The following is a 24,483-nucleotide window of genomic DNA, read 5'->3' on the forward strand; positions in this document are numbered from 1 at the left end:
ACAAATGGCATCCACTCCTTCAACTCCCATACTAAAGGTTCAAAAGTTCACCTATTAGCAAAGTATATATGCAGTATATAGCTCTGAGAATCATCTTCTCCTGTTTGCCAAGAAACAAAGACGACCTTGGAAGTCAGTTCAAAGAAACAGCAAACCCACTCCTCCCCCGCACAAAACAGAAATAGCAACACGATCATCAACCCCCCCAAAACCCCTCCACCCACACAAAAAAAGAGCAGCAATACGATCAAGCCGTCCCCACCCTCCATACAAAATGCAACAAGAACCTAAGCCCCCAAAACACCCCCCACACAAAAAAAGAGAAAGAATGGGCAAAAACACAGAATACGAAAACCATAAGACTGAAAAAGTCCACAGTCCAAATCCATAAACCCAGAACCACAGTAACATTCTCCGACATCTTCAAAAGAGAGACATCCCTCGAGCGTGGAACTAGCTCATATAGCATCCAGCATTTCATTCCAGCAACGTGCACCCACCCACCATACAAGCTTCTCTCACCTCTTTGGTCAGCTTCTCTCTCTTTGCTAGCACCTGAAGTAGGAAAGACCCTGAAATATTTAGTACCTTTATCTGCCGTTGAATGATGTCCTTGGTTATATTGGGCAGCTCCATCATTTTTTTTTGGCTGGAAGCTCACAGATGAACAAATGATCAACTTTCACTGTATTGTAGCTCACCACCAGGCGTCATAGAGCGCAGTAGCAAAGGAACAGTCCGCATTGAATCCAAGCGTGGAACAACACACAGCACTGGGATCTGAAAAGACAGCAGAGAACTAAAATAACAGAACTCCGAGATATGGGGAAAGCACTCATTTCGTTAAAAGAATTGTAGAGTGGCAGGTCAGGCAGCGTTTATGGAGAGGAATAAACAGTCAATGTTTCAGGCCGATGCTCTTCTTCAGGAATAGGCATTGGGAAATGGGCTGGGAAGCAGAGTAGAGATCACAAAGGAGGCCTGATGGGCCACTGATGGGTTCTAGGATGAAGGGATGGGAGGGGCACGGTGCAAGTGGCTGTCAGGGTGACTAGGGAGGGAGATAGTGCCTGGGAGACAGTAGGAGAGAAAGGTGGATCTGGACAGGACAACAGTGATGCAAAACCAGCAATGGGAAATTCAGGAACTGCAACAGGGCACTTGGCTACTTGAGCAGATTTCCCAATTCTATCAGATCATGGCTGATATAAGACCATATCCCACTCCCCTCCACAACACTTGTTAATAGTGGCTAACCAGAGGTTAGAGTTAAAGTTAACAACTGACCTGCTATCAAATGTCAAATGCAGAAGTTGGTTCTGAAGTTTTACCATCCTCTACTTTTCCTGGCTTCACCACAGGAAGACCACCCCATGTTCCAGTCTCTCCAACTGCAAGATATACTCTTACTCCACCCTGTTAATTACCCTCAATAGCTTCAAAATTTCTACCAAGTTTTTCCTTAACCTTCTAAATTCTAGGGAATTTACTCTTGTATTTTACTCCTTGGACTTAATGTATATCATACTGGACTAATCTACACTGCATTCCCTCCAATGACACAGTACATCCTGAGACATAGTACCCAGAATTGCTCTCTGCTTTATAAAGCTGTGGCGTTACTTCCAGCTTCTTGCAGTCTGAAGACCATATGACTATTTACTTGTACTTCTCCACAAAGATCACAAAATTTTCTTGGACCTGCACTACCTCCAGTTGTAAGGTACTTTGACCTATTCTCAGATCCAGTGCAGATGTCCTCATTTTTGCCTGAAATTAAAACCATTTCTAGAGTTTCATTGTTTTCTTAACTAATACTTTTCATAATTTAAAGTTTCCATTAGTATGGCTTATTATGCTGCTCATCTTTACATCGCCAAACTTAGATTTGATAATGAGATAGTAAGTCATTTAAGTGCTAACAAACACACTGAGAGACTTGAAGCCCTACACAGCTCCTCACAAAATGATGCTAATCACCTCCAGTTTTCTGGGTACCCTCCAACCTGACTTCAATTTCTCTTTCCGGAAAACAACTTCCACCCCCTTCCTTTATTCCCTATATTCTTCTCACCTGCCTATCACTTCCCCCTGGGTCCCCCCCCTTCCCTTTCTCCTATGGTCCACTCTCCTCTCCTCTCAGGTTCTTTCTTCTCCAGCCTTTGACCTTTCCCACCCACCTATAAACCTTCCAGCTAGCCCCTTTCCCCTCTCCCCACCTTTTTATTCTGGCATCTTTCCCCTACATTCTCAGAAGGGTCTCAGCCCGAAAGATCAACTATCTATTCATTTCCATAGATGCTGTTTGACCTGCTAAGTTCCTGCAGCATTTTCCGTGTGTTGCTTCGGTTTTATCTCCTATTCCAATGCTTAGCAAATTCCCTAAGTGAATGGCATGGCTTCAAAACAAATTGCTTTAACTTTAGTTTACAGCAAAGAATCCTCACCAAATGCCTTCCAGAAATTTATGTAAATAACATTCTCAGACATACTAAATAACTTAAAATCAGTTCAATTTGCATAACCTTTGTCTTAAAATGCCACGGTGGCCTTCCGATCAATTGACCAGTTTCAAGATAATCAAGTTATCCAATTTGCTAAGACAGAGTTTATGCAAATAGATTTATAATTCATATCTCTTAACACTTCATATCTCACCTCTAGTTCCTCCTCGGTCTATTAGTAGGACTGCCCCAAAGACTCATTGTTTCAACATATTCTGGTTCCACGTAACTAAATGATTCCTACTTTAACATTATTTTGCTCCTTTTGTCCAGCCTTTTCCCACTTCTATAGCCTGAATAGCCTACTATTCCTTGTCCCAGCTACTTCATCTTCACACCACATTCCCTCTCCAGCTCCACCTCACAGCTAATGGTCAGAGCTCTTCACCCCTTTCTAGAACAGACTTCCTTCACTATCTCCTATCCTTTTGGGTAAAATTCAACAACTTCTCCCCTAGCTTATCACTTTCCCCAAATCAAAGAGATCTCTCATGGGCCCTATTTTGCCTGTCTTTTTGACAGATATGTAGAATGCTCCCTGTTTCAGTCCAACTCAGGCTGCCTCCTTCACCTTTTTCCAATACAGTTATGACGATATTGACCTGCTTTTCCTGCAGAATTTAAATCTCAATACCTTTGCTACCAATTCCACCTTGCCTTTAATTTCACACAGACCATATCTGACATTGTCCATCCCCCTTTAGATGTCTCCATCTCCAAAAATGAGATTTGTAATGAAGTTAAAATGCAAGTCAACAGATCTTACAGTTAGTCTTAGCTACACTCCTCCTACCAAGAAACTATTCTGTTTTCTGGTTCCTTCACACTTGCTGATTATGAGACTTACCAGTCTTTCTGTGAAATCCTTCTTTTTCCTTAACTATGGCTTGCCCATTTATCATTGTTGGCAGGCCTCACCCTTCCATTTGCAGCACAAAGGTTTGTTCCCACAACCTATAGACTCACTTTCGAGGACTCTTCATCTCAAGTTCTCAATGCTTATTGCTTATTTTTTTTTCATTTTGTATTTGTAGTTTGTCTTTTGCACATTGGTTGTTTGTCTGTCCTGTTGGGTGCAATCTTTCATTAATTCTATTGTGTTTGTTGGATTTACTGTGTATGCCTCGCAAGAAAATGAATCTCAGGGTTGTATATGGTGACATATGTACTTTGATAATAAACTTACTTCAAGCTCTTTGAATTTTGAACTTCTGGTTGCATTACATATTCTCCTAACCAGACCAAGAGCTTTCCTTGTTTTCATCTTTCATGTTCAATGGATCATTCTGTAGCAGCCATGTATCTATTTTCTATCTGCATTGTATTTTGTGTTGCACATTTATTATGTTTAGTATGGTAGTTACTCATGTAGGTTGGGGCGTGGTCGAAGCTGAGAGCTTAATTACGTATTCATAGTTTGTCTTTGGGGGCAGTCCAGTTTGGGTAGAGCTAAGGGATTAAGTTTGCTTAATTACATTTAAGAAAGCTTAAACACTTAAAATCACTTGAATCGGCTTAAATACATTTGAATATTCTTGAATTATTTAAGAATGCTTAGATTAAGTACGTTTAATACGCTAAGACTGTTTATTGTGTTATATTGCTAGTTTTAGTTTCAAGATTGATTTGTGCTTTTCTTCATAGAAGAGTGAACATATTCTTTGATATTTGAACTTTGTTATTGAATCAGAGAGTGCTTTGTACTGTATCAACCCCCCCCCCCCCACGTAGTCTCTAAGCAGTGCTGGTTTGCTTGAGCAGCTGCTACACATTCATTGTAATGTTCATCAACAAGACTCTACCACCAAGACACCATTTTCAGTATTTCAAAGACATCATCCCCTCTATAAATCCCTGATCCACTCTTCCATCTCCACCAACGACTCCCAATCTCAGCGCACTTACTCATGCATCTGCAGAGGAGGTAATGCCCTCCAGCCCATTTACCTACTCTTTTCCATCCACCAGGGACCCAAACAGGAGAAACAGTGATTCACTTGCATTTTACCCACTCTAGTATACTGCATTAGGTAGTCACTATGTGGTCAGCTCTACACTGAAGAAACCAAATACAGTCTGAGTTTGCTCAGCACCTCCACTCAGACCATGAGAGTAACCTCCGAGCTTCCAGCTGCCTGCTCATTTAACTTTTCAATACCACTCCCACTATAATTTCACTTTCTTCAACCTTCTATGCTGTTACAATGAAGTGTAATGCCAACTCAAGGAACATCAACAAGGAAGATCAAAGAACATCTTCAATGCAGGAACATTACAGCCCTCAAGAGTCAACCTCAAATACAGTAATTCCAAGTATCTAGGCCAGACTGGTGCAAGGAGATTCACCAGTAACGTAACTTTATTTTTACTTTCTTCAGTTGGTAACTGATCAGCTGAGTATTCCCAGTACCGTCTTTTATTTCAGATTTTCAGCAGACACAGGGTTCAGTATATCATAGTTCAATCATCCAGTTCCCTGTGAATCCTCCTCCAGATAGATTAAATTGTGATTTTAAAAGCATTCATGACCCTCACTTTAAAAGATTAACAGAATCAGAATCAGGTTTAATAGCACTAGCATATGGCATGAAATTTGTTGCAATTCCAGAAAAGTTCAATAGATCATTGTTAAAATCTTCACAAATGTCCATTAAAACCATGGGATTTTAAAAAGATGCTAAAGATTTTTTGATTTTATAGCCTTGATTATATAATTTTTGTCAAGCCCCTAGCCATGGATACACAGCATTTTACCGTCTTCCACTGTAATCAATGATGTAAACCAATTATTCCACTTCATTGATGTAGGTGGCAGTGTGGGGATATGTCTCTATCAATGGAGGTCTAAGGTGCTCCTTCCCTCTGCTAGCCTGCAGGTCTCCCTCAGACAAGGTGTAGCACCTGCTTAGCTGCAGGGTCACCTGAAGCCATGGGAGCAAGTGGTGGACGGTCATGTGAGCAGCTGGTGCACATCACAAGTCCTGGTTATGCGACCACTGGTGCCAGGCAGACAATCTCAGAAGAGTATTGATAATGGCTGGGGTCACCTGTCTGGTAAAGATACTGCCCAGACGGAGGCAACAGCAAAACAGTTCTGTGGAAAGATTTGCCAAGAACAATCATGGTCATGGAAGGACCATGATCGCCTACATCATACGACACAGCACACAACGAATGAACATAGATTGCAGTGGAAGATGATAAAGAGTGTATCCACAGCTAGGGACTTGGAAAAAAAACTCAACCTGTTATTTACATATTTTTCATTTGCATTCTCACTTTTACACATTGTTCCTAACCATCCTCTTTTTCTGAATACAACTGTTAGAAAAAATTATATACCTTTTCGAAGTTTATTATGCACTTCTCTTTGAAGCATTTACAGGTCCACTCCACGTTATGAACACCCAAAATATATATGTCCCTTCCAAACAAACGAGTGTTTGGGAGAGCGGCTAGCTGGATTTTCCAGCCATTGCATCTCCCATCATATGGGAAACTGGTTCATGGGATCATTGCCTCTTGCACCTGGCAGAGTTAAATGCCCTGCTTTCACTACACATTGCCCCTGGTTGGCCTGTTTTTAAAAAGGTATACTGCATTTCCGACTTGCAAACTCCTCAGGTTCGAACAGTTCTCAGAAATGAAACCTTGCTGTCACCTACTGTTTTCTCAGCTTCTGCTGTCATTTACCAACACATTTCCATTTGCCAGGATCCATGACAATTTTGTCAATATTCACATTTCTTTTGAACTTATTCTCACTTCCTTTGACAGTTACCAGTTGAGCCTATAAACACTGCAATAAACTCAATCACACTTTGATAGCTTTTATACACCTATTCATAAATTGTAACAGATCCTAAGCCAGACAAAATTTAACACAACCGGAGCCTTTGAATATTCTAGGAAACATTCTTACAAAGAGCTAACTGAATACACATGAAATTCACCTTTGCATAATTTATGTTTAATTTAGGTTTTTTTTGTGAATGCTGCTTATAGGATGCTGTGTGTCTATGCTGCTGCTACAAGTAAGCTTTTCAATACACGTGTTGCATGTGACAATAAACTTAACTTTGAGCCAAACTTATCTCAACCAGCATAAAAGTTAAAACAAAAATAACCTACAGACTATGATTCTTTAGGTACTGTGATTTGTTTTAAGTTTACCTGATTCCAACGCTTAAATGAAGTTTGGATAGATACATAGATGGTGCAGGTCGATGGAAGTAGGCAGTTTAAATGGGTTCTGCACAGACTAGTTGGGCCAGGGCCTTTTTCTGCGACTCTACTTCCCAGCTCCTTATCTGGGAGCCCTCTTATCTGCTTTGTTGGTCCCAGCCAAGGCTGTGGCCAACTGAATATGGCCTCCCCAGCAGGTTTGAGATGTTTCTCACCCTGACACTGGGTGGCAAAGTACCATTGGGACCATCTACCCTAGTTACAAAGAGGTTTTGCCTCACATATAGGACACACATCACGGGGCTGAGAGGCACTATAGTTAGTATGATTGGTAAAGATTCAGGAGTGGGGAAAAGTTGGGAATCCACAAGACAAGGGAAAACATCAGCATTAGCAGACATCCCCAAGTCCTGCTATAACTCTCACTCTACTGTTACATTCACGCCAGCCAATCAACCCAGATTCAACAAGTCCAGAAAGACATGGGGGAAAACAGCAGGAGAGGTGCTAAACTGATGAAGCCACACATTGATATTAAAAAGTAATAGACAGAGGATTGAGGCCACAGCCTAAGGACCAGATCAAACCTCTACAATCCAATCACATCTTATTGTGAGAGGTCCTTGATAATTAAACATCCAAGTCTTACATCCTCAACCTGGGATCCACAGACCCCCCAGTTAATGGTCAGACTCCATGGCATAAAAAGGTTGGCAACCCCTGAGAGAAGGTAGCAGCTCCAAAAACATGTCTCTCCTCTAAGACAATCAAGCTCAAGACTTCTTACTACTCCTTTCAAATACAATTGTACTTCCAAGCTGTGGGCAACTGGAGCCTGTGATTTACATTTTACCAGAGGGGTTTTGGGCCAATTGAGCGATCTGGCGCTTTGCTGTCTCTCAGGGAGTTCAGTGAGGTTGGGAGCAGAGTGTGCGACCTGGAGGGCTGGAAGCCTGGAGATGGGGCACGAGCCCTTGATCGTCTCTATTGCTTCTCTCTGATTAAGGCATCGAGTAAGGTTGAAGTCGACAATGATGAGAGCCAAGGACAGGAGGGTGTTCGGTGTCATCTGTCTGTATTTGACCAGTGTTCCTCTCCCTCTGGCTAGCTGCTGTCAGAGGAAAATGCAGGAGTCTTGGGATCCATGTTACAAGGATTGACTGACGAGGTTTGTGGCTGTGGACTCATTATTGGGGAACTTTGGGGGACTGAACTAGACTGAACTGAATACTCCTGGACTCCTGGTTTGATACGTTGATACTCTGCGTTGTTCACTTGCTCCCTTGCCATTTGCGTAATTTCTTCTTTGTCTCTGTGTTGGGTCTTTGAATGGATTCCATGATGTTTCTCTTTGTCTCTGTGTTGGGTCTTTGAATGGATTCCATGGAGTTTCTCCTTTTCTCTGTGTTGGGTCTTCGAATGGATTCCATGGTGTTTCTCCTTTTCTCTGTGTTGGGTCTTCGAATGGATTCCATGGTGTTGCTTTGTTGCGTGGTTGTTTGCAGGAGGACGAACCTCAGAGTTGTATGCTGTAAATATACTTTGATAATAAGTGAACTTTGGATGCAAGGACAAAACTGAAGCATTCACGAGTAAGTTGAGCTGAAAATGCCGACCACGTAATCCTTTCAGCATCATTCTGAAATCCGCAGCATCACAGAAGCCAGTCTTAAGCTGATTCATTCCACTCCACGTCATCTGATATTAAACAGCAGCTGAAAGTATTAGAAGCAGCAGAGGATATGTAACCAGATGAGATCTGGTCTGTAAACACAAGATAATCTTCAGGAAAAATACCCAAATGCTGATGAAGCTCAGCAAGTCAAGCACCATCTATGGAGGGAAATGATTGGGCTGAGATACTTCATCGGGACATTAGTTTTTGTGTGTGTTGCTTAAGGTTGTGTCTGTAATACTGAAGATTGGCACTCCAGGATGAGGCATGGCTCTATCCAAGCTGTTCCAATACACTAACAAAACTAAATATCTAACTGACGTGAAAAATTGCCCAGGCATGCCCTGCTCATAAAAAAAAGATAAACACATTCGTCGAGTCCACTCACAAAAATGATCAATGCAAAAGAAGTTGTTATTAATAGTGTGAACTAGCACCAATAACCCACTCACTGATGTCCTGACCACCTGCATTTCGAGCTCATCAAACCCTGGTCCAAACCTGCAAAGGGTAGAGTTCCAAATGACAGGCGAGGCCATCAGGCCTGCCTATGCTCCACAAGTTCCTCAGCAGTGACAAAGGGCCAACTGTACTCAGCCGCTTCATCAGTGCCCTTCTTTCCATGCGAAGGTTAGAAGTGGAAACATTCAAGAACCAATGTTTTTTCATGTCATGTCCTGTACACAAGTGTAAGGCGAATAATTGTAACTCCGGATCTGATGCAGCACAAAACACACACACACACACACACACACAGATAAAGATCACAATAGTAATTTAAAAAAACACACAATAAATATACATACATTAAGGTAGCTAGATAGACTGATTGTAAAATGACACCAGCCTGCACATAAGCTGACTTGACTGATGGGAAATAATAAAGTTGTGGTGGAGGTGTTGATCAGCCTGACTGCTTGGGGAAAGTAACTGTCTTTGAGTCTGGTGGTCCTGGCGTGGATGCTACACGGCCTCCTCACTAATGGGAGTGTGTCAAACTGTCTAGGACAGGGTGTGTGGGATCCTTCATGATGTCACTGGCCCTTTCCCAGCACCTTTCTTTATATACATCCTTGATGCTGCATAGGCAGGTGCCAGTGATGCACTGGGGCAATCGTAGAGCCTTCCTGTCCGCCACAGCGCAGTCCGAGCAGTGACACAGCTTGTTAGGATGCTCCCTACTGTGCATCTGTAGAAGGACGTTGAGCATGGATGTGTAAAGTCCAGCTCACTGACGACTGCAATGTTCCATTCTAATTGCAGCTCCTCAGTCACTGCCTGCATACAGCAAGATTGAGGCATGGACTGATAGGTGCCAAGTAAGTAACATTCATGACAGAACATGCCTGGCAACGGCCAGGTCTGAGAAAGACAGAACCTTGCCAACAAATTCACCCTTGATGTTCAATGGCAACAGTATTGCAAAGTGCCCAAATATCAATACCTTGGGGTGGGATGGGGAGCAGGAGTAAGGGAAAAGCTGCCACTGAACTAGACCAGCCACAGAAATACCGTGACCTCAACAACACAAGGGAGGATAGGACCTTCCTCCTGACATTCCAGGCCCTTTCCGCCATAAGTCAGAAATATGATAGTACAGCAGTCTACTTGACTCATTCAGTGAAACCCCAAAGTGTAGGAGCTTGGCAGCATTCAGGTCGACACAGACCATCCAACACCACAGACGTTCATTCAGGTCGACACAGACCATCCAACACCACAGACGTTCATTCAGGTCGACACAGACCATCCAACACCACAGACGTTCATTCAGGTCGACACAGACCATCCAACACCACAGACGTTCATTCAGGTCGACACAGACCATCCAACACCACAGACGTTCATTCAGGTCGACACAGACCATCCAACACCACAGACGTTCATTCAGGTCAACAAAGACCACTTGTCACCATAGACATTCATTCTCTCCACTACCTGCGTACTGTGCCTGCACAGTGCACCATCCACTGCACTTAGAATTGCTCCTCTCTACCTCACACCCCAATCACAAGAGGACAGGCACAACAGGCCAGCAACATAACCTGCAAATTTCCTTCTGCTTCACTCAACATCCTCATCTCATTGTCATTGGTGTAAATCCTGGGATTCTCTTCCCGTTAGCATTGCGAGTGTATATTCACCAGTAAGACTGCAGCAGTTCAGGACGGTTGCTTATCACATTTTAAAGACTATTACGGGTAGACAATAAATGCAGGCAGACCCACTTCCCAGAAAACAGAGAAAAAAAACTTCAACTAATATCTTCCTTCAACTCTTCGCCCCCAATTTCAGTAAGTCTTCTGCACCACAGCACAGTTGACAAGATATACAAAATTATGAGGAGTGTAGATAGAGTAAACACTAACAGGCTCTTTCCAGTGAGGTTGGCTGAGCCTACAACTAGAGGTGATGGGTTAAGGCTGAAAGGTGAAATGAGAGGGAGCTTCACTCAGAGGGTGGTGGGAGTGTGGAGCAAGCTGCCAGTGCAAGTGGTGGACGATAAGGGTTCGGTTTCAACATCTAAGAGAAGTTTGGATGGGAGAGGTATGGAGGTCTATGGTCCAGATACAGGTCGACAGGAGGGCAGTTTATGATTCAGCACGGACTAGATGGGCAAAGGGTCTGTTTCTGTGCTGCAGTGTTCTTTTGACAAGCTGCCCTTCCATTTAAGGCACACCTCAACTCCAGTTAAATAGGTGATTTGCTGGGCGGTGCGGCTCGTTGCTCTAAATAAGCAATAATTCCACAACCCTATTCTCATATGCCGAGTTTCCACAGGCCCTCTAATCTGCCTTTCCCCATGGTTAAAAACTGTGGTAAACAAGGATAAACAATGGAACGGCAAATAAACCAGTTGGTGTAGTGGAGCAGAGACAAATTGTTTGCGTGTTGGGGAGAGGGTGGAAAGAAGGGGACAGAGTGCCCTGACAATGGGCGGGGGGAGGACAGTGAGAGGGTTTGGCCAGAGTCTTGCCACTGACACCAGAAGAGGGGCGATGTTGTGAGAGACAAAGTAGCGAGGGTTGGGAGGGTGGGTTGGTGGTGAGAGTTGGTTGCTGTGCCAGAAGGTTAAAGGGATCGGAGCAAGTGCTGCAGGTAGGGTGGGGAGCGCAGGAGAGGAATAGGGGTCATGACAGCGGCCGGGAGAGGGCCCAGTTGGCGATCACATCCGGAGAGAGCGGGGCTATGACACTGGGTGGGTGTCCGCACCAACAGGGCTGGATGTTGGTGACCCAGCTGTGGATATCACCGGCTGGCGGGGTAAGTACCGCTGAGGTGGTGCGGAGGACCTCAGACGTGCCGGGTCAGTTAATTCCCGAGTTAAAGTCTCCCGGCCGGCTCTCCTGGGCCCCGGGCTCTGGCTGCAGAGGGTGTCCCGGGACTGGGAGACCGGCTCAGGCTGCAGTCCTCACTCCTGTCAGAGGCTGATGGGTGAGAACCGGACCCGCCTCCTACCTATCGTCTCCATGCAGCCGCTAAATCCATAGCCAACTCGCTGAGGTGGGTTCCCGGTCTCGGCTCCGCTAGGCCGCTCACCGCGTATACAAACTGCGTCACTGCGCTGGCTTTGCCCCCGCTCCCCGGCGCCGGCGCTCAGAGCCTGATTGACGGGCCGCCGCCCAATCACCAACGCGACCCGCCCCAGTCATTCATCTCCGACCAATCAGAACTATCGAGGTCTCGGGGCTGTTTGTGCAAAGGTGGATGAGGACAGTAGTATTTTGGGAGCTGAAGTTTCCAGCATGGAAACCTGGATCCCGGATCCCGGATCGGATCCCAGCGAATCTGGAGCTGGATTTTCGGACTGGACCCTCCAAAGATGCGAGGAACTAAGTCTCAGGGAATGTTACCGTTTAATCTATATTCCATGCTATTGCTTCTACGGGGTGACAGCACCAACAGCAATAGATTTTAGTTTCTTCCTTCTTGCCAACAGAATAAATATTCATTTGCTCTGAGCAAGAATTGGTTCAGAGTTCACAGAATTGGGGGGTTGGGGGGGGGAACGAAGACAATTGTGTTTTTTCACTGCTTCCCCTGTCCACTTATTTGTGGACTGTAGTTCGTTTTATCTACTTCCACCATCATTGATTCATTCAAGCCCACTAATTTGTAGACTGTAGTAATCCCTGTGGCCGACACTCCCCATTTTGAAAATCGGCTATGCCTTTATTCCTTCTAGCAAAGTGCACGACAAGCACTTCCTGAAACCGTGTACCATCTGCCACTTCTTAGCCCATTCTCTTTCTGTTGAAATTATGCGCAGACCTGCTGCTTCCTCAACACCATCTACACCTCTGCCTTTCTTTATATCTTCTGCAGACTGGGCCACTAAATTGTCAATTCCATCAACCAGATCAGTACCATAAAACATGAAAAGTAGTGGGCTCAACACTAACCTCTGTGGAACACAACATATTTGTCTGCAAGATTTCCCCTTAAGGAAACCACGCTGACTTTGGCCCTTTTTATCATGTGCCTCCCAGTACCCTGAAACCTCATGCATAATATTGGATCCCATCATCCTGCCAGCCACTGGAGTCAGGCTAACCAGCCGATAACTTCCTGTTTCTTTGCCTTCCTCCCTTCTTAGAGTGGAGTGACATTCGCAATTTTCCACTCCTCTGGAACTATTCCAGGATCTAATGATTCTTGAAAAATCCCTACTAATGCCCCAACAATCTCTCAGCCACCTTTTTCAGAACTGTGGTCCATCTGACTTATCCACCTTCAGACCTTTCAGCTTCCCAAGCACCTTCTCTCTTGTAATAACAACTACTCATTTCTGCCCCCTGACACACTCAAATTTCTGGCATACTGTTGGCATCCTCCACAGCGAAGACGTACACAAAATATTTATTCTATTTGTCCGATATTTCTTTGTTCCTCATTACTACCGCTCTAGTGTCATTTTCTACTGATCAGATGTCGACTCTTGCCTCTCTTTTACAGTTTATATATCTGAAAATCTTTTGGTATTCTCTTTTCTATTACCGGAAACCTTACCTTCATATTTCATCTATTCTCTTATTACTTTTTTAGTTGCCCTCTGTTGCTTTTTAAAAGCTTCCCCAAATCGTCTAGCTTTTCACTAATTTTTCTCTATTGTATGTCCTTTCTTTTACTTTCATACTGTCTTTTGCTTCCCCTGTCAGCCACGGTTGCCTCATCGTCCCTTTAAAATACTACTTCTTTGTGATGAACTGACCTTGTGTCCTAATTACCTACAGAAATTCCAACCATTGCTGCTCACAGGGAAACGGGGAGAAAGGGGGAGGAGCAGATGGTGGCACGACGCAGCGCATGCGGCCGCTCCGAATGATATCTGTATTTGTGAACTAGGGTGCCATGCACAATCCTGATTTGATGGAGATAGCCATGAGAAGCACAGACGAACATCTGGAGAAACTTCTGAAATGCCTGCTTCGCTGCTGCTACTACTGTGCGATCGAGAATCTCCGGAGGGGAAGGCCCCAAATCCTCGGCTTTGCCTATTGCCTGTTGCCGGGGCCAGGGTCGAAGCGCTCGGCAGAGATGGTGCTCGGTGCTCGGTGTCAGAGGGCTGGTCGGAGGCTTGAAGTTTTCGGATGGACTCGGAGTTGGACTGTGGTTGGGTGCTTCCAGGATGCTGCATCTGCAAGTTAGCTGCACTGGAAGCTCATGGCAGGGAGAGTTTCTCCTTTCAACCGTCTGTGTGAGATGATGGGACTTTCGAAAGACTTTGAGACTTTTTACCGTGCCCATGGTCTGTTCTTCTATCAAATTATGGTATTGCTTGCACTGTTGTTACTATATGTTATAATTATGTGGTTTTTGTCAGTTTTTTAGTCTTGGTTTGTCTTGTGTTTCTGTGATATCATTCTGGAGGAACAAATTGCATCATTTCTTAATGCATACATTGCTAAATGATAATAAGAGGACTGCGTATCCTCATAATCTAATCTAATCACTGCTAGGAACCCTTTCCAATTAACTCTGGCCAGCTCCCCTCTCATGCCTCTGTAGTTCCCTTTATTCAACAGCACTGTTCCCTCTGAGCAGCACAGGTGCGAGGCCTAACAGTATCTGAAATGCTCCCATGCACATAGCCCTTGTTGCCACGCAGCTGGAATTGGATGCAGCTAGAAAATGTTGACAAAACAATTTTCTTTGTTGTATTTCATTGTATTCTTCAATTAATAAATAAAATTAAAATATGATTTTCAATTTTTATTCTGAATATTCATTGTATGCATATTACAAAAAAACATTTAAAGTGCCACACTCAAAACGCTGGAGGAACTCGACAGGGCAGGCGGCACCTATGGTAAAGAGTAAACAGTGGAAGTTTCAGGCTGAGACCCTTCATCGGGACTGGAAAAAAAAAGATGAGAAATCAGAGTTTGAAGATGGAGGGGGGGAGGAAGGGGAGGGAGAAGTACAAGGTAGTAGGTGATAGGTGAAACTGGGAGGGGGTGAAGTAAAGAGCTTGGGAAGATGATCAGTAAAAGAAATACAGGGCTGGAGAGTGGGGAATCCGATAGGAGAGGACAGAAGGCCTTAGAAGAAAGCAAAGGTGGGGTGGGGAGCACCAGAGGGAGTTGATGGGCCAGTAAGGAGATAAGGTGAGAGGGAAATAGGAATGGAGAATGGTGAAGGGGCAGGGGCTTTACCAGATGTTCATGAAATCAATGTTCATTCCATCAGGTTGGAGGCTACACAGACGGAATATAAGGTGTTGCTCTTCCAACCTGAGTGTGGCCTCATTGCGACAGTAGAGGAGGCTATGGACTGACATGCCGGAATAGGAATGGGAAGTGGAATTAAAATGGGCGGCCACTGGGAGATCCCACTTTTTCTGGCAGATGGAGCTTAAGTGCTCAGTGCAGCGGTCTCCCAATCTGCGTTGAGTCTCCCTGATGTACAGGAGGCAACACCAGATACAGTAGATGACTCCAACAGACTCATAGGTGAAGTGTCGCCTCACCTGGAAGGACTGTTTTGGGTCCTGAACGATAACGAGGGAGGTGGTGTAGAGGCAGGCGTAGCACTTGTTCTACTTGCAGGATAAATGCCAGGAAGGAGAGCAGTGGGGGGGGGGGGGGGTGCCAAACGAATGGACAAGGGTGTTGTGTAGGAAGCGATTCCTGCAGAAAGCAGAAAGTGGGGAGAGTGACAGATGTACTTGGTAGTGGGATCCTGCTGGAAGAAGTTATGGAGAATTATGTGCTGGACGTGGAGACTGGTGGGGTGGTAGGTGAAGACAAGAGGAGCCCTATCCCTGTTGTGGTAGTGGGAGGATGGGGTGAAGACAGACGTGTGTGAGATGGAAGAAATGTGGTTGAGGGCAGTATTGTTAGTGGAAGCCTCTTTCATAGTCATACTTTATTGATCCGGAGGGAAATTGAGTTTCGTTACAGTTACACCAACCAAGAATAGATTATAAATATGGTAATATAAAACCATAAATAATAATAATATGTAAATTATGCTAGATGGAAATAAGTCCAGGACCAGCCTATTGGCTCAGGGTGTCTGACCCTCCAAGGGAGGAGTTGTAAAGTTTGATGGCCACAGGCAGGAATGACTTCCTATGACACTCTGTGTTGCATCTTGGTGGAATGAGTCTCTGGCTGAATGTACTCCTGTGGCCAAACAGTACATTATGTAGTGGATGGGAGACATTGTCCAAGATGGCATGCAACTTGGACAGCATCCTCTTTTCAGACACCACCGTCAGAGAGTCCAGTTCCATCCCCACAACATCACTGGTCTTACGAATGAGTTTGTTGATTCTGTTGGTGTCTGCTACCCTCAGTCTGCTGCCCCAGCACACAACAGCAAACATGATAGCACAGGCCACCACAGACTCGTAAAACATCCTCAGCATAGTCCGACAGATGTTAAAGGACCTCAGCCCCCTCAGGAAATAGAGGCGGCTCTGACCCTTCTTGTAGACAGCCTCAGTGTTCTTTGACCACTCCAGTTTATTGTCAATTCATATCCCCAGGTATTTGTAATCCTCCACCATGTCCACACTGACCACCTGGATGGAAACAGGGGTCATCGGTGCCTTAGCCCTCCTCAGGTCCACCACTGGCTCCTTAGTCTTTTTCACATTAAGCTGCAGATAATTCTGCTCACCCCATGTGACAAAGTTTCCTACCATAGCCCTGTACTCAGCCTCATCTCCCCTGCTGATGCTTCCAACTATGGCAGACTCATCAGAAAACTTCTGAAGATGGCAAGACTCTGTGCAGTAGTTGAAGTCCAAGGTGTAAATGGTGAAGAGAAAGGGAGACAAGACAGTCCCCTGTGGAACCCCAGTGCTGCTGGTCACTCTGTTGGACACACAGTGTTGCAAGCTCACGTACTGTGGTCTGCCAGTCAGGTAATCAAGAATTCATGATATCAGGGAAGCATCCACCTGCATCGCTGTCAGCTTCTCCCCCAGCAGGGCAGGGCGGTTGGTGTTGAACGCACTGGAGAAGTCAAAAAACATGACCCTCACCATATTTTTTCTTTGAAGAAAGAGGACATCTCCTTCGTTCTAGAATGAAAAGTCTGATCCTGGGAGCAGATACGGCTGAGACGTTGAAATTGAGAGCAGGGAATGCCATTTTAACAGATAATGGGTGAGAAGAATATAGTCCAGGTATCTCTGAGAGTCAGTGTGTTCATAATAGACATCAGTAGATAAACTGTCTCCAGAGATCGAGACAGAGAGATCAAGAAAGTTAATGAAGTCGACAAGCACTGCGTGGGTGCAGGAGACAGCACCAATGCAGTCATCAATGTAGGAAAAGTTGGGAAATGGCACCAGTGTGGGCTTGGAACATAGACTGTTCCATGTAGCCGACAAACTGGCAGGCATAGCTGGGACCCATGTGAGTACCCATGTCTACACCTTTTGTTGGAGGGAAATGGGAAGAGCCAAAGGAGAAATTACTGAGAATCAGGACAGCCTTCACCAGTTGGAGAAGAACTGGTAGGGGTCTGGTGTCCAGAAAGAAATGGAGAGATTTGAGGCCCTCCTGTTGGGGGATGGAGGTGAATAGGGACTGCACATCCATGGTGAAAATAAGATGCTCAGGGCCAGGGAACTTGAAATCACTGAAAGGATTAAGAGCATTTGAAGTGTCACTGATGAAGGTAGGAAGGGACTGAACTGGGGGGATAAAACAAGAGTCGAGGTATGCAGATATGAGTTCAGTGGGCAGGAACAAGCTGAAACAATGGGTCTACCTGGACAGGCAGGTTTGTGGATCTTGGGTAGGAGATAGAAACGGGAGGTGCAGGGTGTGAGAACTATGAGGTTGGTGGCAGTGGATGGGAGATCCCCAGAATTAGTAAGGTTGGTGATGGCGTGGGAGACAATGGTCTCGTGCTTCTAAGTTGGATCCTGTTCAAGGGGTAAGTACGAGCAGGTGTCTGACAATTGTCGCTGGACTTCAGCAAAGTAGAGGTGCACCCCCCCTTATCTGAGAATTTGATGGTGAGGTTAGGATTAGTGCGGAGAGAGTGGAGAGCCGAGTGTTCGGAAGGCGTGAGGTTGGAATTGGAGAGAGAGGAGTGTTAAAGTCTAGATGGTTAATGTCCCATTGGTAGTTGGCAATGAGAAGATCCAGGGCAGGCAGAAGACCAGAGCAGGCTGTTTAGGAAGAGGAGGAGAGTTGAAGACTGGAGAAGGGGTCATCACTGCGGGTGGAGAGTCCTTACCAGAGAAGTAGGCACAGAGACGGAGGAGGCGAAAGAAGAGCTCAGAGTCATGAAGGGTGCAGAACTCACTGAGGTGTGGGCATATGGGGACAAAGGTGAGGCCTTTACTGTGGACAGAATGTCTGCCTCAGAGGGGAAGGTCAGAGAGGATGGTGAAGACCTGGCATGGATGAGAGCTGGGATCAGAGGGGTGAAGGGGATTGGTAGTGTCAGAGGAGAGGGGTGGGTTGGGGTGTTCAGGGAAGGTGGGCTGAGAGGTAGATGTAGGTTCCGAGAACCCAAGAGCTGATGGTGGGGTCTGAAAGACATGGAATTGTAGAATGGTGGTGGGGGAAGGGAAGAAAGGGGTTCCAGCGGCAATTAAAGTGTTGCAGAGTTTTCAGGCGACGTAAAAATTTTCTGCTCAGAGCTACGGTGGTGCATGCAGCAGTAGAAAAAATGTTGCTCAATTGTGATACAGATATATCTGCTTTTAGCTTCTTCCTCTCAAAATGAAGGGTAAATTCCATTATATTGCAATCATTGCCTCCTAAGGGTTCCTTTACCTTAAGCTCCCTGATCAAATTTGGTTCATTGCACACCACCAAATCCAAAATTGCCTTCCCCCCCACCCCAAGAACAAGCTGCTCTAAAAAGCCATCTTCTAAGCAGTCTACAAATTCCTTCCCCTGGGATCCAGTACCAACCTGATTTTTCCAAACTACCTAAATATTGAAAACCCCATGACAAACATAACATTGCCCACCAGGGGTCCATGGACTCTTTTGGCTAATGGTGGGTGTCCATGGCATAAGGAAGGCTGGGAACCCCTGCTCTAATTGGAGATATTTAAGGAATTTCAATAATTTTAAGGATTTTTCATGGGCAAGCAAGGTTTGAAAAGTGGGCACTTATCTTCAAACATTTTTCAAACAGAGTTAACAGCAGATATGAAGAATGGGAGGAGAGCGTTGACATTATCTAAGGAGAGGGTTATTAACAAGACCGACCAACGTGGATGCCAGGATGGCACTTAGTATCAGCGGTTCAGTGGGGATGGTTTGACGGAGATGTGTAGGTAAGGTGAAAACGGTGGACACCTACTGCTGTTAACAGATGCCTTTGAATATAATATTTTATGCAATCAGGCTATACCTTGCTAAAACCTAAAGGAAGGAATAGACTTACACTGCAAGAAAAGTGAACAGGGAAGATCAGAGGCTTTGGGAAGAAGGGGAACTATGGGAAATAGTTGCTCAAGGAACTAAAAGAGCAGGTAGCTTTGGACATGCTAAAATTATACAATGCCTTTCACGTGGGAAAATCTTTGCTGATGAAGAGGGAAGGGCAAGAGACAGAACATTTGAAAAATTTTTGGCTACGTTTCTTGTAAGGAGATAATGCAGTCCATTACTCTCGAAGTGGTGGACTGAGAATAAATTGTAAGGTTTTGCATTCTTTACTAACGCAGTTTACTGTACCAACCAGAACAGGAATCAGTCCATCACGGAGAAAGCCTGCCCCACTACTGAACACATCTACACCGGCTGCTGTTGCAGGAAAGCAGCATCCATCAAGGACCCCACCTTCCAGGCCATGCTCTCCTCACACATTGCCATCAGGAAGAAAGCACAGGAGACTCAGGACCCACACCACTAGATTCAGGGACAATTATTATCCCTCCTCCATCACACATTTGAATCAGAAGGGATAATATCACTCGCCCCATCACTGAACTGTTCCCACAACCTATGGGCTCACTTTCATGGACCCTTCATCTCATGTTCTTGATATTTATTGCTTATTTGTTACTTTATTTTTTCTTTTGTATTTGCGGGTTGTTGTCTTTTGCACACTGGTTGTTTGCTTGTCCTGTTGGGTGTGGTTTTTCATTGATACTAGCTGAGTATGCCCACAAGAAAACAAATCTCAGGGTTGTATATGGTGACATATATGCACTTTGATAATAAATTTACTTTAAATGCTTTTGAGAAAATTACATACTTTGTAGTGTTTGAAGAAGGATGTATTTACATGCCATGCAAATAACATTAGAGGAGTGATGACAATATAGATCGTTGAATGAGGACAAAAACTTTAATTGTGAATAGCAGGGATGTAGGTAGCCTGAAATTGGAAAATTCATTGGGGTGTAAGCTTCCCAAGCAGAATATGAGATGTTTTTCTTCCAAATCGGTTTTGTTCTTTTTGCAGCAACAGAGGACACACAGGTCAGGGTGGGAATGGGAAACAGAATTAAAATGACATGTAAATGGAAGCTTGGCAGATTGCTGTTGAGGACAAAACCCATGTGCTCTGCAAAACAGTAGCCCATCTACTAATGTAGCAAAGGCCACGCCGTGAGCGCTGGATGCAGCAGACAAAGTGAATCTTTGTCTCACCTACAAAGACTAGATGATATCTAGGAACCTCTTCTCACAGTTACCATTGGGCAGGAGGTGCAGAAGCCTGAAGTCCCACACCACCTGGTTCAAAACCAGCTACTTCCCTTCAAACATCTTGATCTTGAAACAACCTACACAACCCTAATCATTACCTCTATATAGCAACAGAGTGATCCTTTTACATTGCAAAGAGCTTTGTCTTTTTTATGTTCCAATCATGTCCTTTCCTGTAAAAAAATTGTGTATAATTTATGTTTAATTTGTTTTTCTTGTGAATGTTGTGTATGTGATGTTAAGTGCCTGTGATGATGCTGTATATGGGTTTCTCATTGCACCTGCGCATAATGTACTTGTGCGAGTGACAATCAGTTTGATTTGGACGAAGGTGAAGGGGTAGCTGTTATCTCTTATGGGAACATGCCAGTGCCAGGGGATGAGGAGGGAAAAAGGCATGTTTAGCTTTGGCGTTTGGTGCGGGAGGAGACGAGAGCAAGTGCCATACAAGATACCTTTTTGATCTGCAGGAAATCAGAAACGGGAAATTGTTAAAGCACCATTCTCTTTGTGACTCGCTGTTCAGAATCAGAACCAAGTTTAATATCACTGACGTATGTTGTGAAATTTGTTATTTTGCAGCAGCAGTACATTGCAATACATAATAATAAAAACTATAAATTACAATAAGTATGTATATAATTATATAGTGCAAAAAGGGAGGAAAAAGTAGTGAGGTAGTGTTCATGGGTTCATTGACCATTCAGAAATCTGATGGCAGAGGGAAAGAAATGTTGAGTGTGTGCCTTCAGGCTCCTGTACTTCCTCCTTGATGGTAGCAATGAGAAGAGGACATGTACTGGGTGATTGGGGGGTCCTTCATGATGGATGTTGCCTTTTTGAAGTATGTTGGGAAGGCTAGTGCCCACGATGGAGCTGGCAGAGTTTACAACTTTCTGCAGCCTTTTCCGATCCTGTGCAGTGGCCTCTCCTTACCAGTAATGCAACCAGTTAAATGCTCTCTGTAGGAATTTGCGAGCCTTTGGCAACATACCAATTCTCTTTAACTTCCTAATGAAGTATAGCTACTGTTGTGCCTTCTTTGTAATTGCATCAGTATGTTGGATCCAGGAGAGATCTTCAGAGATGTTCACACCCAGGAACTTGAAACTGCTCATAGTGAAGAATATTGTCAACTACGATCAAGGGAAATTCTCAGAACATATTAGAAACATCTGCATGGAAAATCGCAGGTGGGAAGGTGCGTGTAGACAGAGATGCAATTGTATCTTCCGAATCAACAAATGCTGATGTCCCTTTATCTTCTCCCTTCCTGTCATAAGGCACTGGTGAGTACTGTGAGCAGATCTGGCCCCTTTATTTGAGAAGGGATGCGCTGACGTTGGAGAGGGCTCAGAGGAGGTTCACAAGAATGATAGGCTTATCTTATGAGGAATGATTGATGGCTCTGGGCCTTTACTCGCTGGAATTTAAAAGAATGAGGGGGATCTCATTGAAATGTATTGAATATTGAAAGGCCTGTATAGACTGAATGTGGAGAGGATATTTCGTGTATTGGGGGACTATACAGCACAACCTCAGAATAGAGCGATGTTGCTTTAGAACGCAGATGAGGAGGAATTTCTTTAGCCAGAGGGTGGTGAATCTGTGGAATTCATTGCCACAGGCAGCTGTGGAGGCCAAGTCATTGGGTGTATTTAAGGCGAAGGTTGATAGGCTCTTGATTAGTCAGGGTATGAAAGGTTACAGAGAGAAAGCAGGAGAACGGGCTTGAGGGGGAAATGGGTCAGCTATGATGAAATGGCGGAGCAGACTTGATGGCCTGAAGAGCCTAATTCTGCTCTCATGTCTTATGGTCAATCTAGATCCTCAAATATCTCTTCCAAGAGACACAGAAATTTACTTCCAATACTTATAACTTTGTATAGTGTATTCATTGCTTTTGCTGCAGATCCCTTTATGATGGTTGTGCTGAAGATCAGGCAGAACACCTCCACTGTGGCGGCAAACCTGACCTTAATTTTCCTTTCCACCCCATCTCAGTCTCACATCATTTCAAATCAACACCATTTTGCAGCCTTCTGAACTTAACATGTTCAATATTTCAAATGATTGGGCGATTCTTATTTACACCTCTTTGACATTTCTTTTAATTCTCTATTCCACTTCATCAGAACACCCTATAATTTAATTCATTTTCCACAGGTCTCGCTGCCTCCCTTGCACATATAATCAAAACTTTAATATTTTCTGGTTATCGTGAAAGGTCACTTAACTGAGATGTTGTTTATCCCGCCAGAGATCCCGCCTGACCTGCCAAATTACTATCAAAGATTAATTATAATTTAAAAAGGTATATTTATACACACACAAAATGTTGGAGGAACTCAGCAGGCCAGGCAGCATCTATGGAAGAGAGTACAGTCGACATTTCGGGCCGAAACCCTTTGGCAGGACTGGAGAAAAAAGCTGAGTAGATTTAAAAGGTGGAGGAAGGGTGGCCCCTTTCTTTGAAAAAGGAGGACATCTCCTTCGATCTATAATGGAAAACTTCATCCTGAGAGCAGATGTGACAGAGACGGAGGAACTGGGAGAAGGGATGGTGTTTTTACAAGTAACAGGATGGGATGAGGTATAGTCCAGGTAACTGTGAGAGTCCATGGGTTTATAATAGATATTGGTAGATAAGCTGTCTCCGGAGATAAAGACAGTGAGATTGAGAATGGGGAGAGAGGTGTTGGAATTGGACCAGGTAAATTTGAGGGCAGAGTGGAAGTTGGAGGCAAAGTGGATGAAGTCAACGAGTGCAGGAAGCAGGAAGCAGCACCAATGTTGTTGTCGACGTAGCGTAGGAAAAGTGCGGGATGGTCACCAGTGTAGGCTTGGAACATAGACTGTTCCACGTAGCCGACAAACAGGTAGGCATAGCTAGGACACATGCGAGTGCCCATGGTTACCTGTTATTAAATAGTTATACATTTTGTTTTGGATGTGAGTGTCACAGGTAATGTCAGCAATTATTATCCACCCTTTAGATATTGACTACTTTCTTGAACCATTGCCATCTTTCTGGTGAATGTATCTTCACAACGCTTTTGGGTAGTGAGTTCTAGGATTTAATCTGAGTGATGAAATTGCCATACATTTCCAAAAACATCACTTTTTCGCAATTTCCAAAAAGCAAACTGAACATATATTCAGAAAAATGTTTGGGTATAAGAAAAAGAAGGGTAGTACAACTAATTGTAAACCTCTTTCAAATTCTCATCCAGCTTGGAAGAAATTGTGCAAGCACAGGTGTTGCTGTGTGCCTGCTACCCTCGTCCTTCTTGGTGGAAGAGGTTGTGTATTTGGAGGTTCTTTCAAAGTAGTTCAGGCAACTACTGGGGCAGCACAGTAGCGTAAAGCTGTTACAGTGCCAGCAACCGGGGTTCAATTCCCGCCGCTGTCTTTAAGGAGTGTGTATGTTCTCCCCGTGGCTGCATGGGTTTCCTCCCACGTTCCAAAGATGTACAGGTTAGTAGGTTAATTGGTCACCGGCTTGTAACTGGGCAGCACCGGCTCATGGGTCAGAAGGGCCTGTTAGCATGCTGTATCTCCAAATAAACTAATAAATAAATGTAAGGGGGTTTTGTCTTTTATGTTACTGCGGAGGTTAATTCAAATGGCTTATGTTATATTTAGGAATGCTTCTTTGTTATGTTAAACTCTGAGAAAGTTCTTCCCACTAGCAGTTTGTTGAATCACATCACTGATAAGAAGATGTTATGAACCAATTGGGACAGTTGTTATGATTTTGGTGTATTTGAAGATACTGTATTTGGGCGGGGTGGGGTACATCACACAGCATCCACACAAACTAATTACCCAGTTTGGTGGGGCCGAGGGTTGTTTCCCTAGACGACAGCGAGCCGGGCGACCCTGAGGGTGGCCAGGGGTGCTACATAAATATATTTTATAAAACTAACTGCTTGATCCTTTCAACCACTGCATCAGATCCTTTTATATTCTGCATTGC

At 44.4% G+C, this 24,483-nt stretch overlaps 1 protein-coding gene across 1 annotated transcript in view; it reads right to left on the bottom strand.

The window, feature by feature from the left end:
- The window catches only part of wdtc1 (WD and tetratricopeptide repeats 1), a 70,310-nt gene extending 58,362 nt beyond the window's left edge, over positions 1-11,948 (bottom strand). Inside the window, exons 1-2 of the mRNA XM_072247340.1 lie at positions 11,824-11,948; positions 589-780 (exon numbers count right to left, since the gene is read on the bottom strand). Coding sequence (XP_072103441.1) covers positions 589-639 — 51 coding nt within the window. The 5' untranslated portion in view covers positions 640-780; positions 11,824-11,948. The remainder of the gene's footprint in view (positions 1-588; positions 781-11,823) is intronic.
- Between the last annotated feature and the right edge of the window lie 12,535 nt (positions 11,949-24,483).

The sequence above is a fragment of the Mobula birostris genome, chromosome 30 (assembly GCF_030028105.1).
Source record: "Mobula birostris isolate sMobBir1 chromosome 30, sMobBir1.hap1, whole genome shotgun sequence".
NCBI lineage: Eukaryota > Metazoa > Chordata > Chondrichthyes > Myliobatiformes > Myliobatidae > Mobula > Mobula birostris.